We start from the raw sequence: 22,845 nt of genomic DNA on the forward strand, positions 1-22,845 counted from the left end.
TCGATACTGCGGATCACATTTATTTAAAATAGATCGCCTCCGGCAGAGGGTTATTGTTGACGGCACAGCCCTGAACTGGTTTAAATCTTATCTCAGTGATAGGACTTTCTCAATCAATATGGGCAAATTTTCATCCTCGTCTACTACCCTTTCCTGCAGGGTCCCACAAGGGTCAGTTCTGGGCCCCATTCTCTTCTTATACATGTTTCCCCTCGGCCTTATCACCCAAAAACACAGCATCTCCTTCCACTGCTATGCTGATGACACTCGGCTCTGACTCCTTCTGCAACCCAATGATTAAGCAAAGAATTTCTCTGTTAGGTGAATTGGTAACAATTGAAATAGGTATTGTATCCTTGGTAAGATATTCATTTTAATGCAATTTACCCTTCCTGTCAGTGTTAGTTATAAGTCTTTCCAATGTTCTATGTCGTCTTGTAATTTCTTCATTAATGGCTGATAATTTAGTTTGTATAGAAGTTTTCCTTCATGTTCCCCTAAACTTTTCCCCTTTCACTCTTAACCCATGTCCTCTGGTTTGCAACTCCCCTACCCTCAGTTCCTGAAGTCCTGGCCACATCCTTGTAGATCTTCTCTATACTTTCAATATTAGCACCCAAGGAAACCGACATAGACATAAAAATTCCTTCCGTACAGCAGTGAGGTTGCTGGTGCTACAATTGTGTGCCAACCACTACACTAACCATGCTGACATTTTGGATGCATCCCTGGGAAAAAGCGCGTCCATTTGGCTTTTTAAACTCTAGGGCATCTATTGTTCCTCCTCTCTGAAATGAGGAACATGAAATTGTGATTTAGCACCAAAAGTACTTCTATGGCATGTATTAGTTGTTCAATGGGTTCGTTGCTTGATTTAGAGCCCTTGCTGCCTTTCAATTTAACTTCCTGGAAGGTTGGGGCTGCACTGAGATTATGGCAGACAGTGTGTTTGGGGGAGAGTCAAGAATCAAAGACAATCCTGACGAGGTGATCAAAGTCCTTCCAATGCGCATTAGTAAGCTCTCGGTGTCATACTGCAGGAATCAGGCTCTTTGGGCCAACTCACCCATGCGGACCAAAATGGCATTCTCTTCCATTTGTGATTCTCAGACATGAGCTGATTTTGAAAGATCCCCAAGCAAAACATGGTTAATAGCAAGTTGGTGGATCTCCTCTGCAACTTGCAGTCCTGTGATGAAACTCAGCCATCAGATGCCTGCTTATCTGTTCACATTTGTCATTCAAGAACATAGTGAATTAATAATTCACTTGCTCTTAGATATCTTGGTCATTTTCAATGGTGATAATTAAGGCAGAGTTTAGACTGTTACGAGCCCAGAGGACCTCAAAACCCAGCAGCAATAGATATTCACCAAGACAAATGGTTACTTAAACAAAAGTTGCTTTTAATTATCTTTAAACATGAAAACAGAATCAAACTTTAACTTATTACTATTAACTAACCTAACTTAACCCCCTTCTCATTCTAAGCGCACATTTATGTAATGTGTGTGTAAGTTCAGAAAAGTTCTTTGATTCACAGTCCAATCTCACTTCTCATTCCTTCAAGTTTACTGATTGCAGGCAATTCTCATACTGTACACAGTATTTAACATTTATGAAGTTCACCAGGCTTTGGTGCTTGAAAGGTACATGGTTACCACTCAGGAAGGTTCTTGTCGATTTTCAGAGAGAGATTTGTTGTACACTGGACACTCACAACTGAATCCCTTTTAATCAGCCACTTCAGTGTCTTGCTGAAGAAACTTGCCCCCTCAGATGATAACCTCTTTCTTTCAGGTCACCACAGAGTTCCTTTTTGTTTCTCTCATTTCAAGTGAAACATTAGCAGCCAGTCCTCTTCTCTTGTATGGACCACAAGGGCTTTGACCAGGCTGAACTAAGCACTCACAACCCATCTTCAAAATGGGGTTTTTCCACAAGCTTGCCAGCTTGTCCTGTTCCAGTCCCAGCTGTTGCTGCTGACTGTAAAACTGAAGAACTGATCTTTCTTTCTCTCTCTCTCTCTCTCTCTCTGTTTGACTCCCTCTCTGCTTGCAAAAACCACATGACCTTCTTAGAACAGCAAGCAGCACTCCTGACAGCCTGCGGGTTCAAACCTACTCCTCCAAGTTCTTTCATCTGTTGCTTTTCAAAACAACAATCCATTAGTGAAGTCTCTTGGGCACTCTCCAAAGCTTTTGCAAAGGGTCTTGGAGCCGGCCTGTCTAGCCTGAGCAGAGCTCAAGTATTTTCAATGAGATCTGTTTTGAAGTGTTTATAATGTGACCTACACTAAAAAACCTGCCCCAATTTATCTCCTTTAAAACATATCTATAATCTGTCACAAGACAGACAAGCTACTGTGGTAACTGTAATTCACCTGTTTGCCAGGAGTCATCAGGATGGCTTTAGGGTGTTGACTGCGTAAATCTTTCTTTGTGGGGTCTCCAATGTTGATTTTCCTGTGGCAGTAAGCATTAAGGGGCCTCAAGAAAAACCCCAAACATGACACATTTTCTTGCTATCATTGCCTGAAAACTTGCCCCGAAATAGATAACAGGCAGATGACCAGCAAATCAAAGAACGAAAGGCTGGTGCACTTCTTCTGGAGGATAAAAATGAAACATCATCTCCAGGAAATGTTTTTCACCATCAAGGAGCTGGTCTGGCATTTTATCGACTCCTCGATAGGATAATCAATCACTTCCTGGCCTTCTGGCATACTCTGAAATGGAACCAGCTGGCCGAGATCATCACCATATACGTTGGGCAAAACAAATGAGCTCTACTCCAACCTGAAGCATTCAATAGCCAGACGACCAATGAGAAACTTTTCATTCTGGGCAACTTCAATGTCAGAGGTGGGTATGATTGGCAAAAAAAGAGAGAAGGGAATCCCAATTCCAACAAAATACCTGGCAATTGTTTGAAACACGGGTTCATCATACCAACACCCAAATTATTCAGGGAAATGAGTGTATGAACTCAGAGCACTGTCTGTAATGAGTTAGTACGTTCTCCCCATGTCTGCGTGGGTTTTCCCCGGGTTCTCCCCACCCTTCAAAACATACGGGGGTTGTAGGTTAATTTGGGAGTAATTGGGCAGCATGGCTGGAATTGGCTTCTACCGTGCTATAAATAAAATGTAAATTTTAAAAAATATATAAATTTAAAAAGAATTAGCAATACAATCCATTCAAGGACATTGATATAATGTGCCACCAGTAATGCTTGGATTGCTCAGGGACACATCATGGCCAAGTCTCTGTGTGCCCACCCTGGACATCATCTCCATCAATAGCCCTTTTTACATTGGCGGTTCAATGAACTGCTTCAAAATAGCGTTTTTGTCATTCACACTAGACCAATGTTAACCGGTTCCCTGCCTCCTTTCACACTCACCACCCGGCATCCCAGAGCAAAGGGGTGCCTGTCCTCAGCGGTGATGCCCTGCATACCCCCATCCCATTCACACTGGGCTAACTGGCACGCCGATTCAAAACAAATCGGTGATGATACACCCTCCCGAGGCGGTTTATCCCTGGGGCAATCTGATGCCTGCGTACCGGTTCACGTGCATTCACAATGGCTCGTTAGCCAGTAGATTGGCGGTTAATTACTGGGTTAAAGTGCCAGTGTGAATAGGGCTAGTGTTAAGTATGTTAAGGGGCACTGACTATTCGGGAAGGCGCAGCGCTCCAGTTTAAAACTACAATAATGTGCCACAGAACTTTGGGCAAAATGAGAAGCAAAGTATTTGTCTTGGGCAAAGTTGCATTTAAACCATTTAGAAAAAGAATGTTAGTTTTGTAGAAAAGACAAAGGCTCAGTGGTATCAGAAGATTATCCAAAGTAAATCTTATTTGGCATGAGGAAAGACAATTTAGATAGAAATCCTTTGCACCAGGAAGGAAATTAAATGCAAGGAGTCAGCATGCAGAACCAGGAAAACAGGAAATTAACATGGAATTATTGAAAAGATAAAGCAGATTAGCAGCTAAGATTCAGTCATTTTAATTATCCTGAGAGAAGTAAATCAGGGATCTTTTAAAGAGGAATCCAACAGTGTTAATATGAAACAAACAATGAACTGCTGGGGGAACTCTCAGGTTGCAAACATGAGTAGAAATGGTCAGACAACATTTTGGATCAGGTCAGAGTAAAACACGAAAGCCTGTAGACACCGTGATTGAAGTCAAAAAACAACACTGGAGAAATTCAGCAGATCAAACCGTGTACTTTATATAGCAAAGAGAAGATACACAACCAATATATCGGGCTTGAGCCCTTCATCGAGGTATGAACAAAATGTAGGCAGACGCCTGAACAAAATAGTGGGGAAGGGAGGAAGAGAAGACAGGCTCACAGGCAAGAGGTAATAAATGGATAAGGGAGGGAGGGCATAACAGCAAGCAGGGAGAAGGGGGATGGCTCTGTGAATGGAGTGAGATGGGGATGGAGAGTTGGAGGAAAGGAGACAGAAGTATGGGGAAGAGAAGAATGGGGAGTGGTCTAGCAGAAACCAGAGAAGTCGATGTCAATGCCATCCAGTTGGAGAGTGTCCAGACAGAAAATTAGGTGTTGCTCCTCCAATTTAAAGGTGGCCTTGGTTTGAAAGTGCATGAGGCCTTAGACAGACATGTTGGTGTGGGAGTGGGGCATTGAATTGAAATGGTTGGCCACTTTAGTGGGGCCAGAATCAGGTTATTGTCATGAACATGTCACAAAATTTGTTTTGCAGTGGCAGTATGGTGCATTACAGGTGCAAATAGCTATAAGTTACAGTTCCATAAATGCCTGGCACGATTGGCTTAGAGGTTAGTGCAATGCCTTTAAAGCACCAGCGATCAGAACCAGGGTTCGAATCCGGCACTGTCTGTAAGGAGTTTGTATGTTCTCCCCATCTCTGCGTGGGTTTCCTCCGGGTGTTCTGGTTTCCTCTCACCATTTGAAATCAGGGGTTGTAGCGGTACGGACTCGTGGGCCGAAATGGCCTGTTACCGTGCTGTATGTCTGAATTTTAAAAATAAATAAATAAATAAATAGATAGATGGATGAATAGCGTGCAAAGATGAAAAAAAAAAGTTAGGTTGCATCTACAGATCATTGTCTGTTCAGAAATCTGATGGTGGAGGGGAAGACGCTGTTCTTGAAACATTAGGTATTTGTCCTCAAGCTCCTGTACCTGCAGCAGTGAGAAAAAGGCATGGCCGACGTGGTGAAGATCCTTGATGATAGAGGTAAAGTCAATCACAAAAGTCTATAGTTCAAACACCATTGCTGGAGTCACTCAGCAGGTCAGTGTCTTTGAAATAGCAAAGATAAAGATACATAACTTATGTTTTGGGATTGAGCCCTTCATCAAGGAAAAATGTTGGTAGGCATCTGAACAAAAAGGGGGGAGGTGGGTGCGGTGGGTGGGGGGGGGGGGGGGAGCATGGTCCCAAAGGCAGGAGGTAATAGGTGCAGAATGGAGGAAGAGCTTGTGCCAAGCAGGAGAGGAAGGATGGCTGGGGTGAAGGAGCTGAGGGAAAGAAGACAAGGGGAAGGGAAGGGAGAGAGAAAGGAGAGCAATTTAGCAGAAACTGGAAAAGTCAGTGTTAATGCCATCAGGTTGGAGAGTGCCCAGATGAAAAATTAAGTGTTCCTCCTCTAATTTACATGTGGTCTTGGTGGGATAGTACATGAGGCCATGGACAGACATGTGAGTATGGAAGTAGGACACAGATTGAAGTAGATGGACACTGGGAGATCCCTGTCACTGGTGCAGACAGAGTGAAGGTGTTTAGTAAAGCGATTTCCCAGTACTTGGACACCTGCCAACAATACCTTCCCCACCCCCCCTCCCCCCCTTACCTTTTAGTTTGGACGGCTGCCAAAAGATCTCCCCCTCCTTACCTTTTAGTTCGGATGCCCACTGACAAAACTGTTTGACCTACTGAGTTTTTCCAGCATTGTTTTTACTTTTTATCCCCATGCTAAAGGCTGCTTTCTTGTGACTACCTTTTAAAGATGTCCTTAATAGAGTGAAGATTGATGCCCATAATGGTATTGGCTAAGTTGACAACTCTCTGTGGCCTTTTCCTCTCCTGTGAATTGGATCCTTTGTACCAGATAGTGATGCAACCGGTCAGAATGCTCTCCACGGCACGTACAGTAGAATGTTGCAAGTCCATTTTCCTTCATAAAAGTTACAAGGCTATTTCGAAAAGGAATTCCTCCCCATTTTCACAATGTTTATACCTTTCATCATAATTGCATCTCCAGTTTCCACTTGAAGATGGTCTACAAGCAAAGATATAGATACATCTTTCAATAGAAACACTGAAATGACTGTAGAGATAAAATGTTTAAAATATCCTAGGTAAAATAAAGGTTTTCAAAGAAGGATTGGAAGTAAAACCAAGGCAACAGCTTCTCTAAAAACTATCCAGAATTAACAGAATTGAAAATAATGGGGAAAAGATACAATTTAAATAAGGCCAAGGTAGATTCTTTTATTTAAAAAGATACTTAAGAAGGGATTTTTTACAATAAATCATTGTTAATGACCAAAGTAAGCCTAATTTTCCTTTGGCTATTAGATGTAGATATTTTAGAGATGTAGTTATAAATAACTTTGAACCTTAGTGTACTTTCTTGTACTAAGGAATGATGAAACAATTGTGGCTGACAAAACATTTAATTCATCGGTCTATGTCAGAGGTCCCCAAAGTGGTTGATGGGACCAGGGGGTCGATAAACTCCGGGGGGGGGGGTCAATTGAACTTTTGCAGTGAAAAGCAGGGGCATATCAATAGAAAATAATGCCAATGGCAATGGTGGCCAACCTCGTGTGATAGTGGGCCTTGTTAGCCACTGTGTTGTATTCGGCTTCAGCCTTTGAATAAGTTGAGAGAGAACAGGAGGATAAACAGAATGTAGAAGAAAGATGTATGTCTTCTTTGTACCTTTGGTAGTGCCACCACCCCCACCATGGCCACCACACCCCCTCCTCAGAATTCTATCCCTGGGGGTCCATGAGGGATCAAGTATTCCATGAAGGGGTCGATGGTCTAAAAAGTTGTGGATCCCTGGAAGCCAGATACCAGATCTACTATAGTCAAGTAAAGTTTGGCAGGTTGTACAGAAACTCATGATGAACTTGATGCATTCAACTTTTTCTGAATCCTGTACTGCCGGAATGGCAGAGAGGAACAATCTAATTTTAAAAAATGGACCACCCTGACTTTATGAAATTGGATTCAGAATTGGATCAAGGTTTACCGTTTGAACCAATGTTATTTTTATTAGGGGACATTAAGTCGATTGCTTTAGGATTGAGATTGACTATGTACCAAATTGAATTTTTACGTTTCGCTTTGGCTATTTCTAAAAAATGTTTGGCTATTACTTCATTTAGTTTTAGGAATGCAAAGATGGCATACTGAAATGAAACTCTGTATTCCTTTAGAAAAGCTAATGTCCAATTTGAGGGATAAATATCATATTTTTGTAAAATATGGAGCCCATATTTAAAAACTCTTGGTATTAAAATGTAATCTTCTGGTCTGTCCAGGTGGACGTCTCGGTCTCTGCAGCTGAACAGCTGATTAGTGTTGTTCTTACTTCTTTCTTTGTAGGTGGGTAGGGGAGGAGGGAGGGTGTTAATGGGGTGGATGAGGCATAATGCTTGTATCAATATGTTATCATTTAAAATTGTAAATAAAATATTAAAAAAAGAATTTAGTCGCTAAATTACTCAGTCTTCATGGTGCTATGGAATTGCTTTTAAAATACGGAATGAAGTCTTATTCCAGAGGTGAGGTGAAAACAATTGCCTTTGTATCAAGTGCATTTCATCCAATAAGTCCAGTGTAACCACCTCCAAAGCACACCAAATACACCTCTATTTTCTGTACAATTGATTGTCAGTACAATCCGTTTACTGAGTTCATAAGAGATGAAAAAATACACTTTGATATCCCTTGGCATCTGACCCCAATATAATAGAAAAATACAACACTGAAACATTTAATCCACTTCTGACATGATGATTAGATGCCCATCATTCCATTTGCCTATGTTAAGCCTAAATCTCTCTACTTTCCTATCCAAGAACACTTCCAAACACCTTTATAATTGTCAACTGTCAAAAGGTGACACAGTTACCAGAGCGGTTAGTGATAATGCTATTACAGCGCCAGCGACCGGGGCTTGAATCCCACACTGATGAAAGGAGTTTGTACATTTTCCTTGTGTCTGTGGGAGTTTCCTCTGGGTGCTCCAATTTCATCCCATACCGGGGGATGGGGGTTGTAAGTCAAATGGGTGTAATTGAGTGGCCTGGGCTCATGGGCCTAAAGGGCCCATTATTGTGCTGTGTGTCGAAATTTAAAATTTAATACTGCTGCCGCAAAACGACAAATTTTGTGACACACATTCAAAACAATAAATCTGATTCTGATTGTATCCGCTTCCATGACCCCTCTGGCAGCTCATTCCAAATATTTATTACCTGGTATGTGGAAAAACTTACCCCTCACCTTAAGTCTGTGCCTCTAAACGCCCTTGCCCTGGGAAACAGGTCACTTGATGAGCAGGCTGCATGAATATGAAATTAACTAATCTAACCACAGGATAAATCTGGGAAAGTCAATAACTATTCTCGATACTCCCAGAAAAGGAGCTGGTGAAAAGGGAATTCAAACTTCTTCCAGCAGTGAAAAACCATACAAGGAACACCATGAGAACCAGCAAGTTGACGTAGCTTCTATGGTCAACTCGCTTTTCACATCCAGTTTACACACAAGTCAGGTTTGAACACTGGTTTGGGCTGGAAAAAATGGGAAATTTTTCAACTGGAGGAAGGAGGAAAAACCGGCTAAAATTGTTTTTGAAATGTATTAAACATTTAATGTAAGTGCCTAAAATATATAATGGGCAAAAATAAATATTTTGCAGGTTCTCAATCTGAACTCCAAGAACTTTATTTCATAAATTAAAATCATGCCTTCAACCTGAAATGTTAATTGTTTCTCTTTTCACAAATTCTGACTGACTTTGTATTTTATCCAGTTAAGTTTAGTCCAAACAAGGACCAGAGGTGAGAGGAATAAAACACGAAAGTCTGCAGACACTGTTATTGCAGTAAAAACACAACACTGGTCACAGCAGGTCGAACACTGTAGAGCGACGAGTGTGCCAAAGAGCTGAGAATGACTGCCCTCGTTATCAAAGTAGGATTTAGCTGAACATGACATCAAGCAGCGCTGGTAAAGCTGATGTCAGTAGGCATCAAAGGTAAACGTTCCATTAAGGAAGGATGACAGTGGTGGTTGGTCAATCACCCCAGCCCTAGGACATGCCTCCAGGAATTCCTGAGAACAATGTACTCAGTCCCACCTTCTTCAGCTGCCTTATCAGTAACATTCTTCTTAAGGTCAGAGAAGAGGATGTCTGCTAGTGATTGCAACATGTTCACAGTAACTCTGCAAATCAACTGGTCCTTCCCAGCATGCAACAAGTTGTCATTCAGGCATGGACGGATATGTGCCAAGTAATATTCATGCCACCAACTACTGCCCACAAGGGAAAGTCTAGCGACTACCCTGAACATCAATATTCTCAGGCACATCACTAACCAAAAACTCAGGTGGCTGTACAATACTTTGTGGTCAGTGACTCCCCAAGACCTCTCGGTTTGGCTAAGGATGGCAAAGTGGCACTTGCAAATTGGAGGAACAACTCACTCCATCTGGGCACCCTCCAACCAGATGGCATCAACTTCGCTGGCTTCCATTAGCCACTGCCCCCCCTTCCGTTAGCCACTGCCCCCCCTCTTCCGTTAGCCATTGCCCCCCTTCCGAATCCACCACGTCTTTCCCAATGACCAAATTCCCCTCACTCTTTTCTCTTCCCCTTTATCCCAGCTCTGCATTCACAGAGCCAAACCACGAACCCCCCCCACCCCCCCACCACCAATTCTCTCCTTTGCTCTCTCCTGGCCTTCTCTCCATATCCAATTAATACCTGCACTCATCCCCCTGCCATTTCTTTTAATTCAGGTGCCTGCCAGCTTTTTTTACTTGAACCTTGATGTTGGGATCATGCTGAAATGTTGATAATCTAGTTTTACCTCCCATGGACACTGTGGGACCTGCTGTGTTCCTGTGTTTTTACTACAATCACAGCGTCTGCAGACTTTCATGTTTCACACCCTAGGTGCCTGTGCCATTGTGGGGTCTGCCCATTCTTCTCATACCCACATGGGTTTTCCCCAGGAAATCTGGGTTCCTCCTATATCCCAAAAACATATGGTTGGTCGATTAATTGCCTGCTGTAAATTTGCCTCAGTATATATGTTAGTGGTGGAATCTGGGGAGAGCTGATGAGAATAAAATGAAATTAACGTAAATGGAGTCATTGACGGTCAGTATGGACTTGGTGGCATACTGGGCTGTGGACTGCTAGAGACGGGCTTGAAACTGGCTAATGGGCTATCATGTATCGGAACTGGGATGCGAGAGGGTGCCAAGGGTGCCATGAGGAGGGTTCCTAATTGTATCGGTAGTTCAGATTTTGAGCTCAGGTTATCCCAATGGTTTCTGTGTGCCTGCAGAGGCTGCAAGGGCGCTACACTTGGTGTCTCTGGGGGGAACTCTCTCTTGCTTCTCATTCTCTGTAAGAGGCACTTCAGGCAATTTCTGCCGATGGCAAATCTGTCTGCCTCACAGCACACAAAGCAATTTTGTGTAATATAATACTGCTTTTATTACACAAGAACGAACTGAATCTTGAAAAGGGACTGTTTCTGTGCTATATTCCTCAACACAGCTGCATCTGAGCCAGAGGGAAATGAAGGACTGTTGCACTCTGGTAATTATAGAAACATGGATCCAGGACTACACTCCGGATTCAGCCATCCAGCATAGGAGGACTTACCTCCTTTCGTGCAGACAGAAATGTGGCTGCCTCTGTTAAGACTCATGGAGGGGGACTGTGCTTCTACATCAACATGCGTCTCTGCAGTAAAGGCCCACTGCTCACCAGAGATAGAATTTTAATGGTGAAGTGCCGGCCTTTCGACTTACCTAGGGAATTCACAGCAGTTTATATTCCTTCTTCTGCGAATGCTGGAGAAGCACTGAGAGACCTTTCTAGGAAGTTCAGGCAACTCACCCTAATAGTTGCATGATTGATCTTGGTGACTTCAATCTCATCAACTTAAAAACAGTCCTGCCGAAATTCCAACAACCTGTCAACTTTGCAATCAAGGGAAAAAATATCTTAGATCTGGTTCACACAAATATCCCTGGAATGTAAAAGGCTGCCCCACCTCCACCACCACCCCCCCCCCCCCTTTCCTCACCTCCACCTTGAATACTCTGACCATACATCTACAGTGTTTTGCTAATCCCTGCACACAGACCACTGAAAAAATGAGTGAAACCAGTTCACAGGGAGAGCAGGACCTGGCCAGAGGAAGCCTCAGCAACTTTGTCATACTGTTCCAAAAGCATGGACTCCAGTGGATTCAGGGAGTCAGCTGACTATGAGCACCTCATCAACATGAGCTCAGTGACCAGCTATATAGGCAAAAGCATTGAGGATGTTATGGTGATCAAATGTGACACAGCCAGGGAAAATCTGGAACCATGCCTAAACACAGAGGTTCGGGCAATGCTCAGAGCTCATGATGCTGCCTTCAGGTCTGGTGACAAGATGGCATTAAGATCAGCAAGGGCTGAACTCTTCCATGCAATGAGGAAGAAAAAGTGTGAGTAACCACAGAGAATCCACAGATACTTGCATGACACCTGCAACACATGGACAAGACAAAGAAGATGGTGGACATCAAGAGGATGAAGGCTAACCATTTTCTTCTATACATCAATGATTCGCCGTGGAGAGAGTGTAGAACATAAAGTTCCTTGGTGTACATGTATCCTGGACCCATGTCATTTCCTCATTCATCAGGTAGGCACAGCAGCGCCTACACTTCCTCAGGAGTTTGAGGAGCAAGGTTATTGGCCCCCCCCATCCTCACAACCTTCTCTAGGAGCACAGTTGCGTTGTGTGGGATGGTAGCTGCAAAGCATCGGACTGGAAGTTATTGCAGAGGATCATCAAAACAGCTGTGTCTCCCTTCCCTCTATTGATGACATTCACTGGGAGTGTTGATTAAATAGAACTCAGAGAATTATTGAGGATCCCTACCATCCATCACATGGCATTTCTGACCCTCTCCCACCAGGAGGTGCCACAGGGGCATCAAAATAGGAAATAGCATCATCCTGCAGGCTGTGAGATTGATGAAAGATTGATCAAAGATTGTGACTAAGTAAATCATCCCAAAATAAGCATATATATTTATTTGAAATTATATCTGTATGTCTTTGGCTTGGCTTCGCGGACGAAGATTTATGGAGGGGGTAAAAAGTCCACGTCAGCTGCAGGCTCGTTTGTGGCTGACAAGTCCGATGCGGGACAGGCAGACACGATTGCAGCGGTTGCAAGGGAAAATTGGTTGGCTGGGGTTGGGTGTTGGGTTTTTCCTCCTTTGCCTTTTGTCAGTGAGGTGGGCTCTGCGGTCTTCTTCAAAGGAGGTTGCTGCCCGCCAAACTGTGAGGCGCCAAGATGCACGGTTTGAGGCGTTATCAGCCCACTGGCGGTGGTCAATGTGGCAGGCACCAAGAGATTTCTTTAGGCAGTCCTTGTACCTTTTCTTTGGTGCACCTCTGTCACGGTGGCCAGTGGAGAGCTCGCCATATAACACGATCTTGGGAAGGCGATGGTCCTCCATTCTGGAGACGTGACCCATCCAGCGCAGCTGGATCTTCAGCAGCGTGGACTCGATGCTGTCGACCTCTGCCATCTCGAGTACTTCGACGTTAGGGGTGTAAGCGCTCCAATGGATGTTGAGGATGGAGCGGAGACAACGCTGGTGGAAGCGTTATTTGTACTGTGCTTTGTGTGTGCACCATAGCTAGAGAAATGCTATTTCATCAGGTTGTATCTCTATAGTCAGATGATAATAAACTTGAACTTGACTTATTCACCATCAACATGGCACAGATCAGAATGGAACAGTCTCCACTGTTCTCCAAGTTGCAGCTTAAAAAAACTTTCAAAAAGCTGATAACAAGAACAAAGCAGCCTGCTCAACTTCCTGAAATATTAATTTCCTTCACCTTGGTGGCCGCAGTGTGTGCCATCGACAAAGCATGGTTCCGTTCTCTGCCCAGGCTACTCTGACAGCATCTCCAAAACAGTCACCTCGACCACCAAGATGGACCAGAGCAGCAAGTACTCGGGAATGCCATCAACTGCAAGTGCTCCTCCAAGCTGCACAACATCTTGGCATGGAAGTACTTGGTAAACCTTCTTCAGCGCTGGATATAAATCCTGGAACTTCCTCTGCAACAGCACTGTTAGATGTCCCTTCACCAGAAGTACCGCAGCTGTAGAGGAAAGCAGCTCAACAATGCGCTCTCAAGGGGAATAAGAGATGGGTAATAAATGTTGGTCTTATGAGCAACACCAGGTCCCAAAAGTGAAATAAAGGAATGTGAGCAAAGCACACCTTGTCACACACAAATATGCTGGAGAAAGTCAGCAGGTCACACAGCATCCATCGGAAGTAAAGGGTAACCAACCGTTTCGGGCTTGGACCTTCGACATTTCCTGTGGATGTTGAGTGACCTGCCGAGTTTCTCCAGCATGTTTGTGTATTGCACTCAGCCCAGCGACTGCAGACTTTCTTCTTTAGCTCTTGTCATCTTGGCAAACTTTTAAAAAAAATTAAACTACATGTTGGGAAAAATCAAACCTTGTGTTCATTCAATAAAACAATGTTTGACCCAAAACTCTGCAAATCAAAATTTCAGGAGAGAGGCAGCATTTGGGCCCAACATCATTCGTAAGCTGGGATTCACTCCACATTGGAGATCAGGGTTAATCTCATTTGCCTCATATTGTTGGATATGCCATTCCTTCTGAATTAAAAACAGCATGAGATTAAACCCAGGAAATCATCTCCCAAAACTCACCATCCAGGCTTACACATGACGAATGGCCACTTGGATGAACTACCGTAGGATGACCGACATCCATGGAATTATTCAGTCCCTGCAGGAAAAAAAATGAAAAAAAAATTGGAAGGAGTAAACATTATACATGAAGAATTTTTACAATAATTTCTCTGCAGAATACTTATCATCTGAGCCCCAGGATCTCTCTGCAGGATTCACTCAATAACATCAACTCAGAAAGATGTCTGCTGATAACACTGCAAGGTGTACGCAGCTTCTCAACAAGTTAACCCACCCTCACCTGCATGCAGTAAAGTATCCAAATTAAAACCATGACATCACTGGTCACAAATGCAAAAACCTGCCCAATGCAAAATGCTTTTGAACAAATGTCTATTTAATACTTCTAGCTTTGAACATCTAGCAAGCAGCTTGGTAACTTTTCAAAACTTTCACCCTTCTCTTCAGGACAAACATTTCAAATTGGTTTATAAATCAACGTGGAAATTTGTTTGATGAAAATGATGGTGAGAGCAAACTTCCTTACAAGATTTGTTAACCACCAGAGGTAGAATTTAGATTCTTGCCCAATCTCTGCAGCCACCACAGAGGAGAACAAAATGCAGGTCGACATTCCAAGACCGGAACTGAAAAAGTACTGCATCGTCACAAGCTTGCCTGGATAAAGCACCAAGCTTGGCTCGCAAAGCACAATATGGTCTGACTCAAGTGTTTCAGTGAAATAGGCAGATTAACACAACCTGACACACTGTGAGGGACCCATCAAGTTTGGGTCAGAAACTCAGGTTCTCATCAGAATTGTGAGGATTTACATAGAGCGATAAAATGGTCCAGTTGACACATCTGAAAGCTGAGCAGTGACTGATGAGAGGTCTTAAAAATTATTCAAGATTTCAATTCAGTGTTTCCATTTAAGAGGAAGTGTTCAACTCAAACTATGTAAATCACCAAACAGGGGCGTTCAGGTTAAAAAAAATCTTCACCCCAAACAGTTAACCCCAGGAAGTCGCCCATTAGTCATTGAAGGGAAGTTGCAAAAGCACTTGAGGGAGAACAGACGATGAATTGTGTCTGGCTTATTTTTAGGAAAGATTATAACAGGCTCATAGATAGCATTGGACTGAGTGGGTAAAACAGCATTCATCTCTGTTGTATACTCTGTGCATTTGCCACAATAACATTTTTGAAAGCTTGTGGAACAAAAACTGATCACTGTCCATCAAGGAGAACAATCCAAGTATCGTATGAGGGAGAGGTTGGAGAGGCTCGGCCTTTATTCCCCGGATAGTAGAAGGCTAAGGGGTGACCTCGTCGAGGCTTATAAACTCACGAGGGACATAAATAAAGTAGAAACAGTCTATTTCAAGGTGGGTGATTCTAGAATGAGGGGGTGCAGGTTCAAAGTTTGAAGGGAGAGATTACAGAGGGGCAACATTTTTACTCTGAAGTGAGATCCCATAAGAAGCAATTGCCACATTTAAATGGTATTTGGATAGATTATGGATTGGAAGGGCTCAGAAGAATATGGACCAATGCAGGCAAATGGGACGAGCTCAGAATAGATAGCATTGATAAGTTGACCCAAACAATCTTTTCTGTGCTGAATGACTCAAGTACATTGACTTTGGGGAGGAATCTCCACACATCTAATGATGGGATAATAGGGGAAGGAACTTCATTAATTATGGTTTTTGAAGAATTTTCCCCTATTGCAACTTATCTTTTGTGGAGAGGGAAATGTTAAGAGTTCTATGTTGCTCGTGGAGTATGAGGGAAAAAAAATTCGAGATTTTCAATGCTGTTTCCGTGTATTAAAAATTGCTTGGATATTTCCCAAGGATGTGAAAGACTCAACATACACTGTGTACTCATTTTAAGTCACTGGCATCTCAATTCACAAATCATGGTTGAAATGATGACTGGTTAAATACCATACTACAAAAAATTACTCAAAGTTTAAACGATCAGTTCTAATCAGCTATTTAGGGAAAGTTGCCCTTTTAATATACTCATTATTCTCAACCTCCAATAAAACATTTCCAAATGCAAATTCAATTTTTGTGGAATGAAAAATGATTGCTAATTATTGTACTATTTTCTTTTTTATAGTTCCCTCAGCTTCTCAGCCACCTTTTATCTTAATATCTCACAATTTCTTCCCACAGCAGACAGGGTCATTTGTGGCATCATCCCACTGCTCTATGTGGTTTTTATACATGGTTCATTCCTACGATGCAGTGAATGTCAGTTTAATCGCCCTTGATAAGATGCCGGGGTGCTGTCTGTTTGAACTGCAGCATTCTGTCTAGTGAAGATGCTCCTGCAGTGCTGTTAGCTATGGACTTTTAGCATTTGTGGACAATCATGAACATATAATATTCAGTAGAAGATGGCAGCGCTGTGGAGAGCAGAGAGTGGAGTCACAGCGCTCCCACGGGATCCAACCGCCCAGTCCAACTGCCATCAGCTCCATGCAGGCTTTTAACAGACTGTAAATGGAGGCGACGGTGGTTTTATTTAAAAGTTCCGCACTGTGGTGTCTACGGCCAAGATAATTGGCAGCGGTCACAAGGGGTTGAAGACTCTGGATATCTATCGCCCTTCTCTTCCTCAGCAGCATCTCCCAAGTTTTTGAGAGATGTATGTTCCTTGAAGGTGGGTGAGAACCATGGCATTTTGGGCAGGGGAGGAAGACGAAATGGCTTTCATACTACATTACTTTATGACCTGGAAGGAATCCATTCAGCCCATCAAATCTATGCCAGTTTTCAGAACAATCGAGTGGCATGTTAGCGTAGTGGTTAGTGCAATGCTATTACAGTGCCAGAGATCCAGTTTAAATTTCTCGCTGTCTGCAAAGAGTTTGGATGCTCACCCTATGCCTGCGTGGGTTTCCACCTACCCTTCAAAACATTTTGGAGCTGTAGGTTAATAGAGGTATTGGGACTGCATGGGCTTGTGTGCCAGAAGGGCCTGTTACCAACTGGACTGTATGCTGAAATTTGAATGTAAATCCTTTTCATCCAATTCCCCTATTCTCACTCACCATGAACTCTTCTCTGATTCTCCCTCAGTCACTTATGGAAGGGGCAATTTTCAACTCAGAGTATATCTTTGGGATGAAGTTGGAGGACAAGAGAAACCCCACATGGTCACAGGGAGAATGTTCAAATTCTGCACCAAAGGTCAGAATGAAATGGCAGCGATGAGCAGCTTCACTGCACACAGGCTCTTTTCTGCATTCCCTAAGCTGATGATTAACATCTGAAATAGGAACAAACGCAGATAACGTACAACTTGGAGAGAGACATTTGTAACCAGATATTAAATAAAATTACAGAAGGCAATATACCAAAAAACCCAGAGATCTTCCTCCTAAGTAACATAAAAAACAAAGAATTTGGACTCGATTTGGATGGTGCACAAAAAAGATTTGTTAGGATAGCCCTAGCCGTAGCAAAAAAATGTATTATGTCAGCCTGGAAATTAGAAGATAACTTGAGAATACAACAATGGTATATAGAAATTAATAAATGTATTCCATTAGAAAAAATAACATATAATTTAAGAAATAATATTGCAATATTTGAACAAATATGGGAGCCATACATGAAACACAATAGAGAAAACCTACCGGGGACATCTACCACCTAAAATGACAGAAGGAGAAGGGAATGAAAAGAATTGACTTAGTGGAATTTCTTGTTTATTTTTATTGAGTGACAACATTGTTTGACGGGTTTAATGCATCTTAGATTCTGTACTTTAAATGAATGGGAGGGGAGGTAGGGAGGGAGGAAGGAGGGAGGAGAAAATGACACTGTATATATTTGAAAAGGAAAATGTATGTATCTTGATCAATGTGGTTTATGGTGTGAAAAAAAAAGAGAGACATTTGTACTCAAGTTTGACACAACTTTACTCATTTGAAGATACTCTATCCAACATCTCAACTGTACATATTAAGTTGTGAAAACACAGAAGTGCTGAAGGAACTCAGCAGGTCTCACAGTGTCCATAGAAGGTGAAGCTATACAAGATGTAAGGTATGAGGAGTGATATAATGGTTAATGTGACACCTTTACAGCGCCAGTGATAAGGATCAAGATTCAAATTCCACGCCGACTGTATGGAGTTTGTACATACTACCCGCGTCTGCGTGGGTTTTCCCCAGGGGCTCCGGTTTCCTCCCACCGTTCGGAACGTATCAGGGGTGTAGGTTAATTGGGTGTAAATTGGAAGGCATGGACTCATAGACTGAAATGGCCCATTATCATGGTGCATTATCTACATTTATGTATGGGGTTTCTAGGTCCCTACAATGATCTGAGGTATCTGGGCAACAATAACTCCTGGTCTCTTCACTTCTCTTGTCATTGCCCTCTCCCCATACAAATCGAGTTCTTGTTTTAAGCCTATGGTCTGTTCATGATGTGAGAACAACCATGTTTTAAATTTTTTTAAAGTTTAAATTAATCTTAAACATTTCAATAACAAAACTTTCTGACCAACTTCTCCACATGTAACACTGTGGATATTCTTGAGAAGGCTCCCTACAATAAAACAAATACAGAAACTTTGGAAGAAGTACAAACACGTTCAACGAGGATACTGAATTTAAAAGCATGGTTGTGGAGGAAGATGAACAGCCTGGAGTACATCAGAAATAAAATGGTGAAACATAGAAACATAGAAGATAGGAGCAGGAGTAGGTCATTCGACCCTTCGAGCCTGCTCCGCCATTCAACGAGATCATGGCTGATCTTAAAGTTCAGTACCCCGTCCCCGCCTTCTCTCCGTAACCTTTAATACCCTTATACTGAAGAAATAGATCTAATTCCCTCTTAAATAGATTTAATGAACCTGCCTCTACTGCCCTCTGTGGCAATGAATTCCACAGATTCACCACCCTCTGGGTCAAGGAATTCCTCCTCATCTCGGTCCTAAATGGTTTGCCTATTATCCTCAAACCATGGCCCCGGGTTCTGGATTTTCCCATCCTTGGAAACATCCCATCTGCATCCATTCTGTCCAGTCCTGCCAGAATTTTATAGGTCTCTATGAGATCCCCTCTCAATCTTCTAAACTCCAGCGAGTACAATCCCAATTTGCGCAATCTTTCCTCATAAGTCATTCCTGCCATTCCAGGTATCAACCTGGTGAATCGCCTCTGCACTCCCTCCATTGCAAGAACATCCTTTCTTAGATAAGGTGACCAAAACTGCACACAATACTCCAGGTGGGGTCTCACCAAGGCCCTGTACAGCTGCAGTAAGGTATCCTTGTTCCTAGACTCAAACCCTCTTGATATGAAGGCCAACATACCATTTGCCTTTTTAACCGTCTGCTGTACCTGCATGCTCGCCTTCAGAGACTGGTGTACAAGTACCCCTAGGTCTCTCTGCACTTCCCCATCTCTTAATCTATTGCCATTCAAATAGTAATCTGCCCTCCGGTTTGTATTACCAAAGTGGATAACCTCACATTTATCCACATTGTAGTGCATTTGCCATGGATCTGCCCAGTCCCTCAATTTATCCAAATCACACTGGAGCTTCCTGACCCCCTCTTCCGTGCACACAACCCCTCCTAGCTTAGTGTCATCTGCAAATTTGGAGATATTCCATCCAATCCCCTCATCCAGATCATTGATGTAAATTGTGAACAGCTGGGGTCCCAGTACAGATCCCTGTGGCACCCCACTGGTCACCGCCTGCCACTCAGAAAACGAGCCATTTATCCCAACTCTCTGTCTTCTACCTGCCAGCCAGTTCTCAATCCACATCAATACTTTACCCCCAAATTATTATAGAGCTGCACAATTAAGATAACTATCAGATTTTTATCAAACAAGGGAAAAGCCAGATTGGACTAGATTAGAACTAGATAAAATAGGGGAGAAGATACCTGAACATATATTATATAAATGGGATGAAAAATTGGTACAACGTAGGAATTCTCCAGTATTACATCATCTGCTCAATATTTGGAAGAAGATTCATGTAGAAAGGAATAAAACAAATTACCAATTACCAAAACTAATACTGACGCAAAATCAGCTAATCCCTTTTACAATAGATAACCTTTCCTTTAGAGAATTGGAGAAAAAAGGGATTAAAAGAATAGAAAATTGCTTTTCGGGAAATAAATTATTATCCTTTGAACAAATGAAGGATAAATATAATATAACTCACGATACAGTGTTGGCATATTACCAACTGAAATCCTACTTGAAGGACAAATTGGGAAACAGTCTGAGGTTGCCAGAGGGAAGTAATTTTGAATATGTGATTACAGACACAATGATAATCAAAAAAATTTGTAACAAACATGTATATTAAACTACAAGAAAAGGAGAATGAGGAAACAAATGGTAAAACTAAACAAAAATGGGAACAAGATCTAAACATAAAGATAAAGAAGGAAACATGGGAGAAGTTACGCTCAGGAACTATGAGAAATACAATAAATACGAGGTTATGTATGATTCAATATAACTGGATAAACAGGCTATACATTACACCTCAAAAGTTAAATAAATGGGACCCAACAGTATCTGACAGATGTTTTTGCTGTAAAAAGGAAATGGGATCAACAATTCATCCAATATGGACATGTGAGAAAGTGAAAAAATTTTGGGAAGATCTAAACCAGATATTAAATAAAATCACAAAAAGCAATATACCAAAAAACCCAGAGATCTTCCTCCTAAGTAACATAACAAACAAAGAATTTGGACTCGGTTTGGATGGTGCACAAAAAAGATTTGTTAGGATAGCCCTAGCCGTAGCAAAAAAATGTATTATGTCAGCCTGGAAATTAGAAGATAACTTGAGAATACAACAATGGTATATAGAAATGAATAAATGTATTCCATTAGAAAAAATAACATATAATTTAAGAAATAACATTACAATATTTGAACAAATATGGGAGCCATACATGAAACATAATAGAGAAAACCTACCGGGGACATCTACCACTTAAAATGACAGAAGGAGAAGAGAATGAAAAGAATTGACTCAGTGGAATTTCTTGTTTATTTTTATTGAGTGACAACATTGTTTGACGGGTTTAATGTATCCTATTGTCTGAACTTTAAATGAATGGGAGGGGAGGTAGGGAGGGAGGGAGCGGGGGGAGAAAACGACACTGTATATGTTCAAGAGGGAAAATGTATGTATCTTGATCAATGTGGTTTATAGTGTGAAAAATAAAAAATTTAAAAAAAAAATACTTTGCCCCCAATCCCATGAGCCTTGATTTTGGAAGCCAGTCGTTTATGCGGGACCTTATCGAAGGCCTTTTGGAAGTCCAGGTACACCACACTCCCCCATCTATTTTACCTGTCACCATCTCAAAGAATTCCAATAGATTTGTCAAGCACGATTTACCTTTTGTAAATCCATGTTGACTCTGTCCGATCCCTTCTCTGCTAGTCATATGCTCCGCTATTACATCCTTAATAATGGATTCCATCATTTTGCCCACTACTAATGGTGAACAATAAAAGGCTTTTTAGAATACAATGGGTATGATAGGGTGAACATGGGGATGTTTCCTACTCATTTACAAACAAAAGTTTAATAATGCTGTGCACGAATCCAACTTCCTTAACTTGAACACTTTAACGTTGAGATTTTTAAAAATTTAGACATACAGCACCGTAACAGGCGCTTTCAGCTCACAAGCCCGTGCCACCCAATTTACACCCCATTAACCTACACCCCCGATTTGGAATGTGGAACTGGGTGCCAAAGTGAAAAGTTGAGATACTAATAAAGATACATTTAAAACAAAGCTAAATAATCCTGAAAGGTGAAAGGAACCAAAGAAAACATAGGTTTATTTTATTGTTTTATTTGTATTTTCAAATCAATGTGAAATTCATCAGTTACATAAAAGAAGATAATCTTATCATTCGATGATGATTTTGAGTATGAAAAAAAAAGAATAAGCCCTAACCCTCCCCCCTCCCATGGGAAAAAAGGAGATAAATAGTCCATAGAATTGAAGAGAGGAAAAAATAGATTAAAAAAGAAGAAAAATGTTTCATTGGGTTCATCAACCTCCTGCCAAGGGACAAATATCCTGACTTACCAGGAATCCCAACTGGTTCCCGGATGCAGGGGGCTGAGGACGGAGTTGGGGGGGGGGGGCAATATTAAGGATCTGCACCTATATGTTGAAGATATGGATTTTTAGAAAAACATTGCATTTTTTCCTAAGGTTATAAGTAATTTCCTCTAGGGGAATACAAGCATATATTTCCGCTTTCCAGTGAGTCATATCGAGATGGGAATCAGATTTACAGGTAACCGCGATACACTTGCTGGCCAATGCCAATGTGATCTTTACAAATTCTAATTGGTGTTTCGACAGCCTCATTTTAGGTCTTACATCTGCTATATTTCCCAATTTAAACAATTCTGGTATCTGTATTAAAGAAAACATTGTTGGTGAAGTTTGTGAAGAGGGGCCATTGTGGAGAACAGAAATCAGCGCTGGTTAGGCTGAATAGCCTGTTTCTCAGCCATAAGTACCCACGTTTAATTCCACTCCCCCCTCCTATGCCGACATGCCACGTACTGCTAAATCGAGGTCACCTGTAAATTGGAGCAACAAACCTTTATATTCCTTCCAGGCAGTCTCCAACCAGAAGGCAGAATTATTGACTTCTCCAATTTCAGTTAAGCCCCTCTCTCTTTCGCTATCTCTTTGCCTCCTTTCCTCCAGCTTCCCACCCTTTCCCTTCCTTCTCCTACGAGACAGCTACCTTTCTTAGTCCTCAGTCCTCTCACCCACTATC

The 22,845-nt window shown here is 42.0% G+C and overlaps 1 protein-coding gene across 3 annotated transcripts in view; it reads right to left on the bottom strand.

Annotated features, from left to right (window-relative positions):
- The window catches only part of osbpl8 (oxysterol binding protein-like 8), a 178,881-nt gene that overhangs the window by 155,773 nt on the left and 263 nt on the right, over nt 1-22,845 (bottom strand). For 2 of the 3 annotated variants that reach the window (XM_069904341.1, XM_069904339.1), the window contains exon 2: nt 14,034-14,112. In XM_069904341.1, coding sequence (XP_069760442.1) covers nt 14,034-14,112 — 79 coding nt within the window. Of the gene's footprint in view, nt 1-14,033; nt 14,113-17,082; nt 17,309-22,845 lie in introns of those variants that run through there. The other variant, XM_069904340.1, reaches the window with a different exon arrangement.

This window comes from Narcine bancroftii, chromosome 11, assembly GCF_036971445.1.
Source record: "Narcine bancroftii isolate sNarBan1 chromosome 11, sNarBan1.hap1, whole genome shotgun sequence".
Taxonomy (NCBI): domain Eukaryota; kingdom Metazoa; phylum Chordata; class Chondrichthyes; order Torpediniformes; family Narcinidae; genus Narcine; species Narcine bancroftii.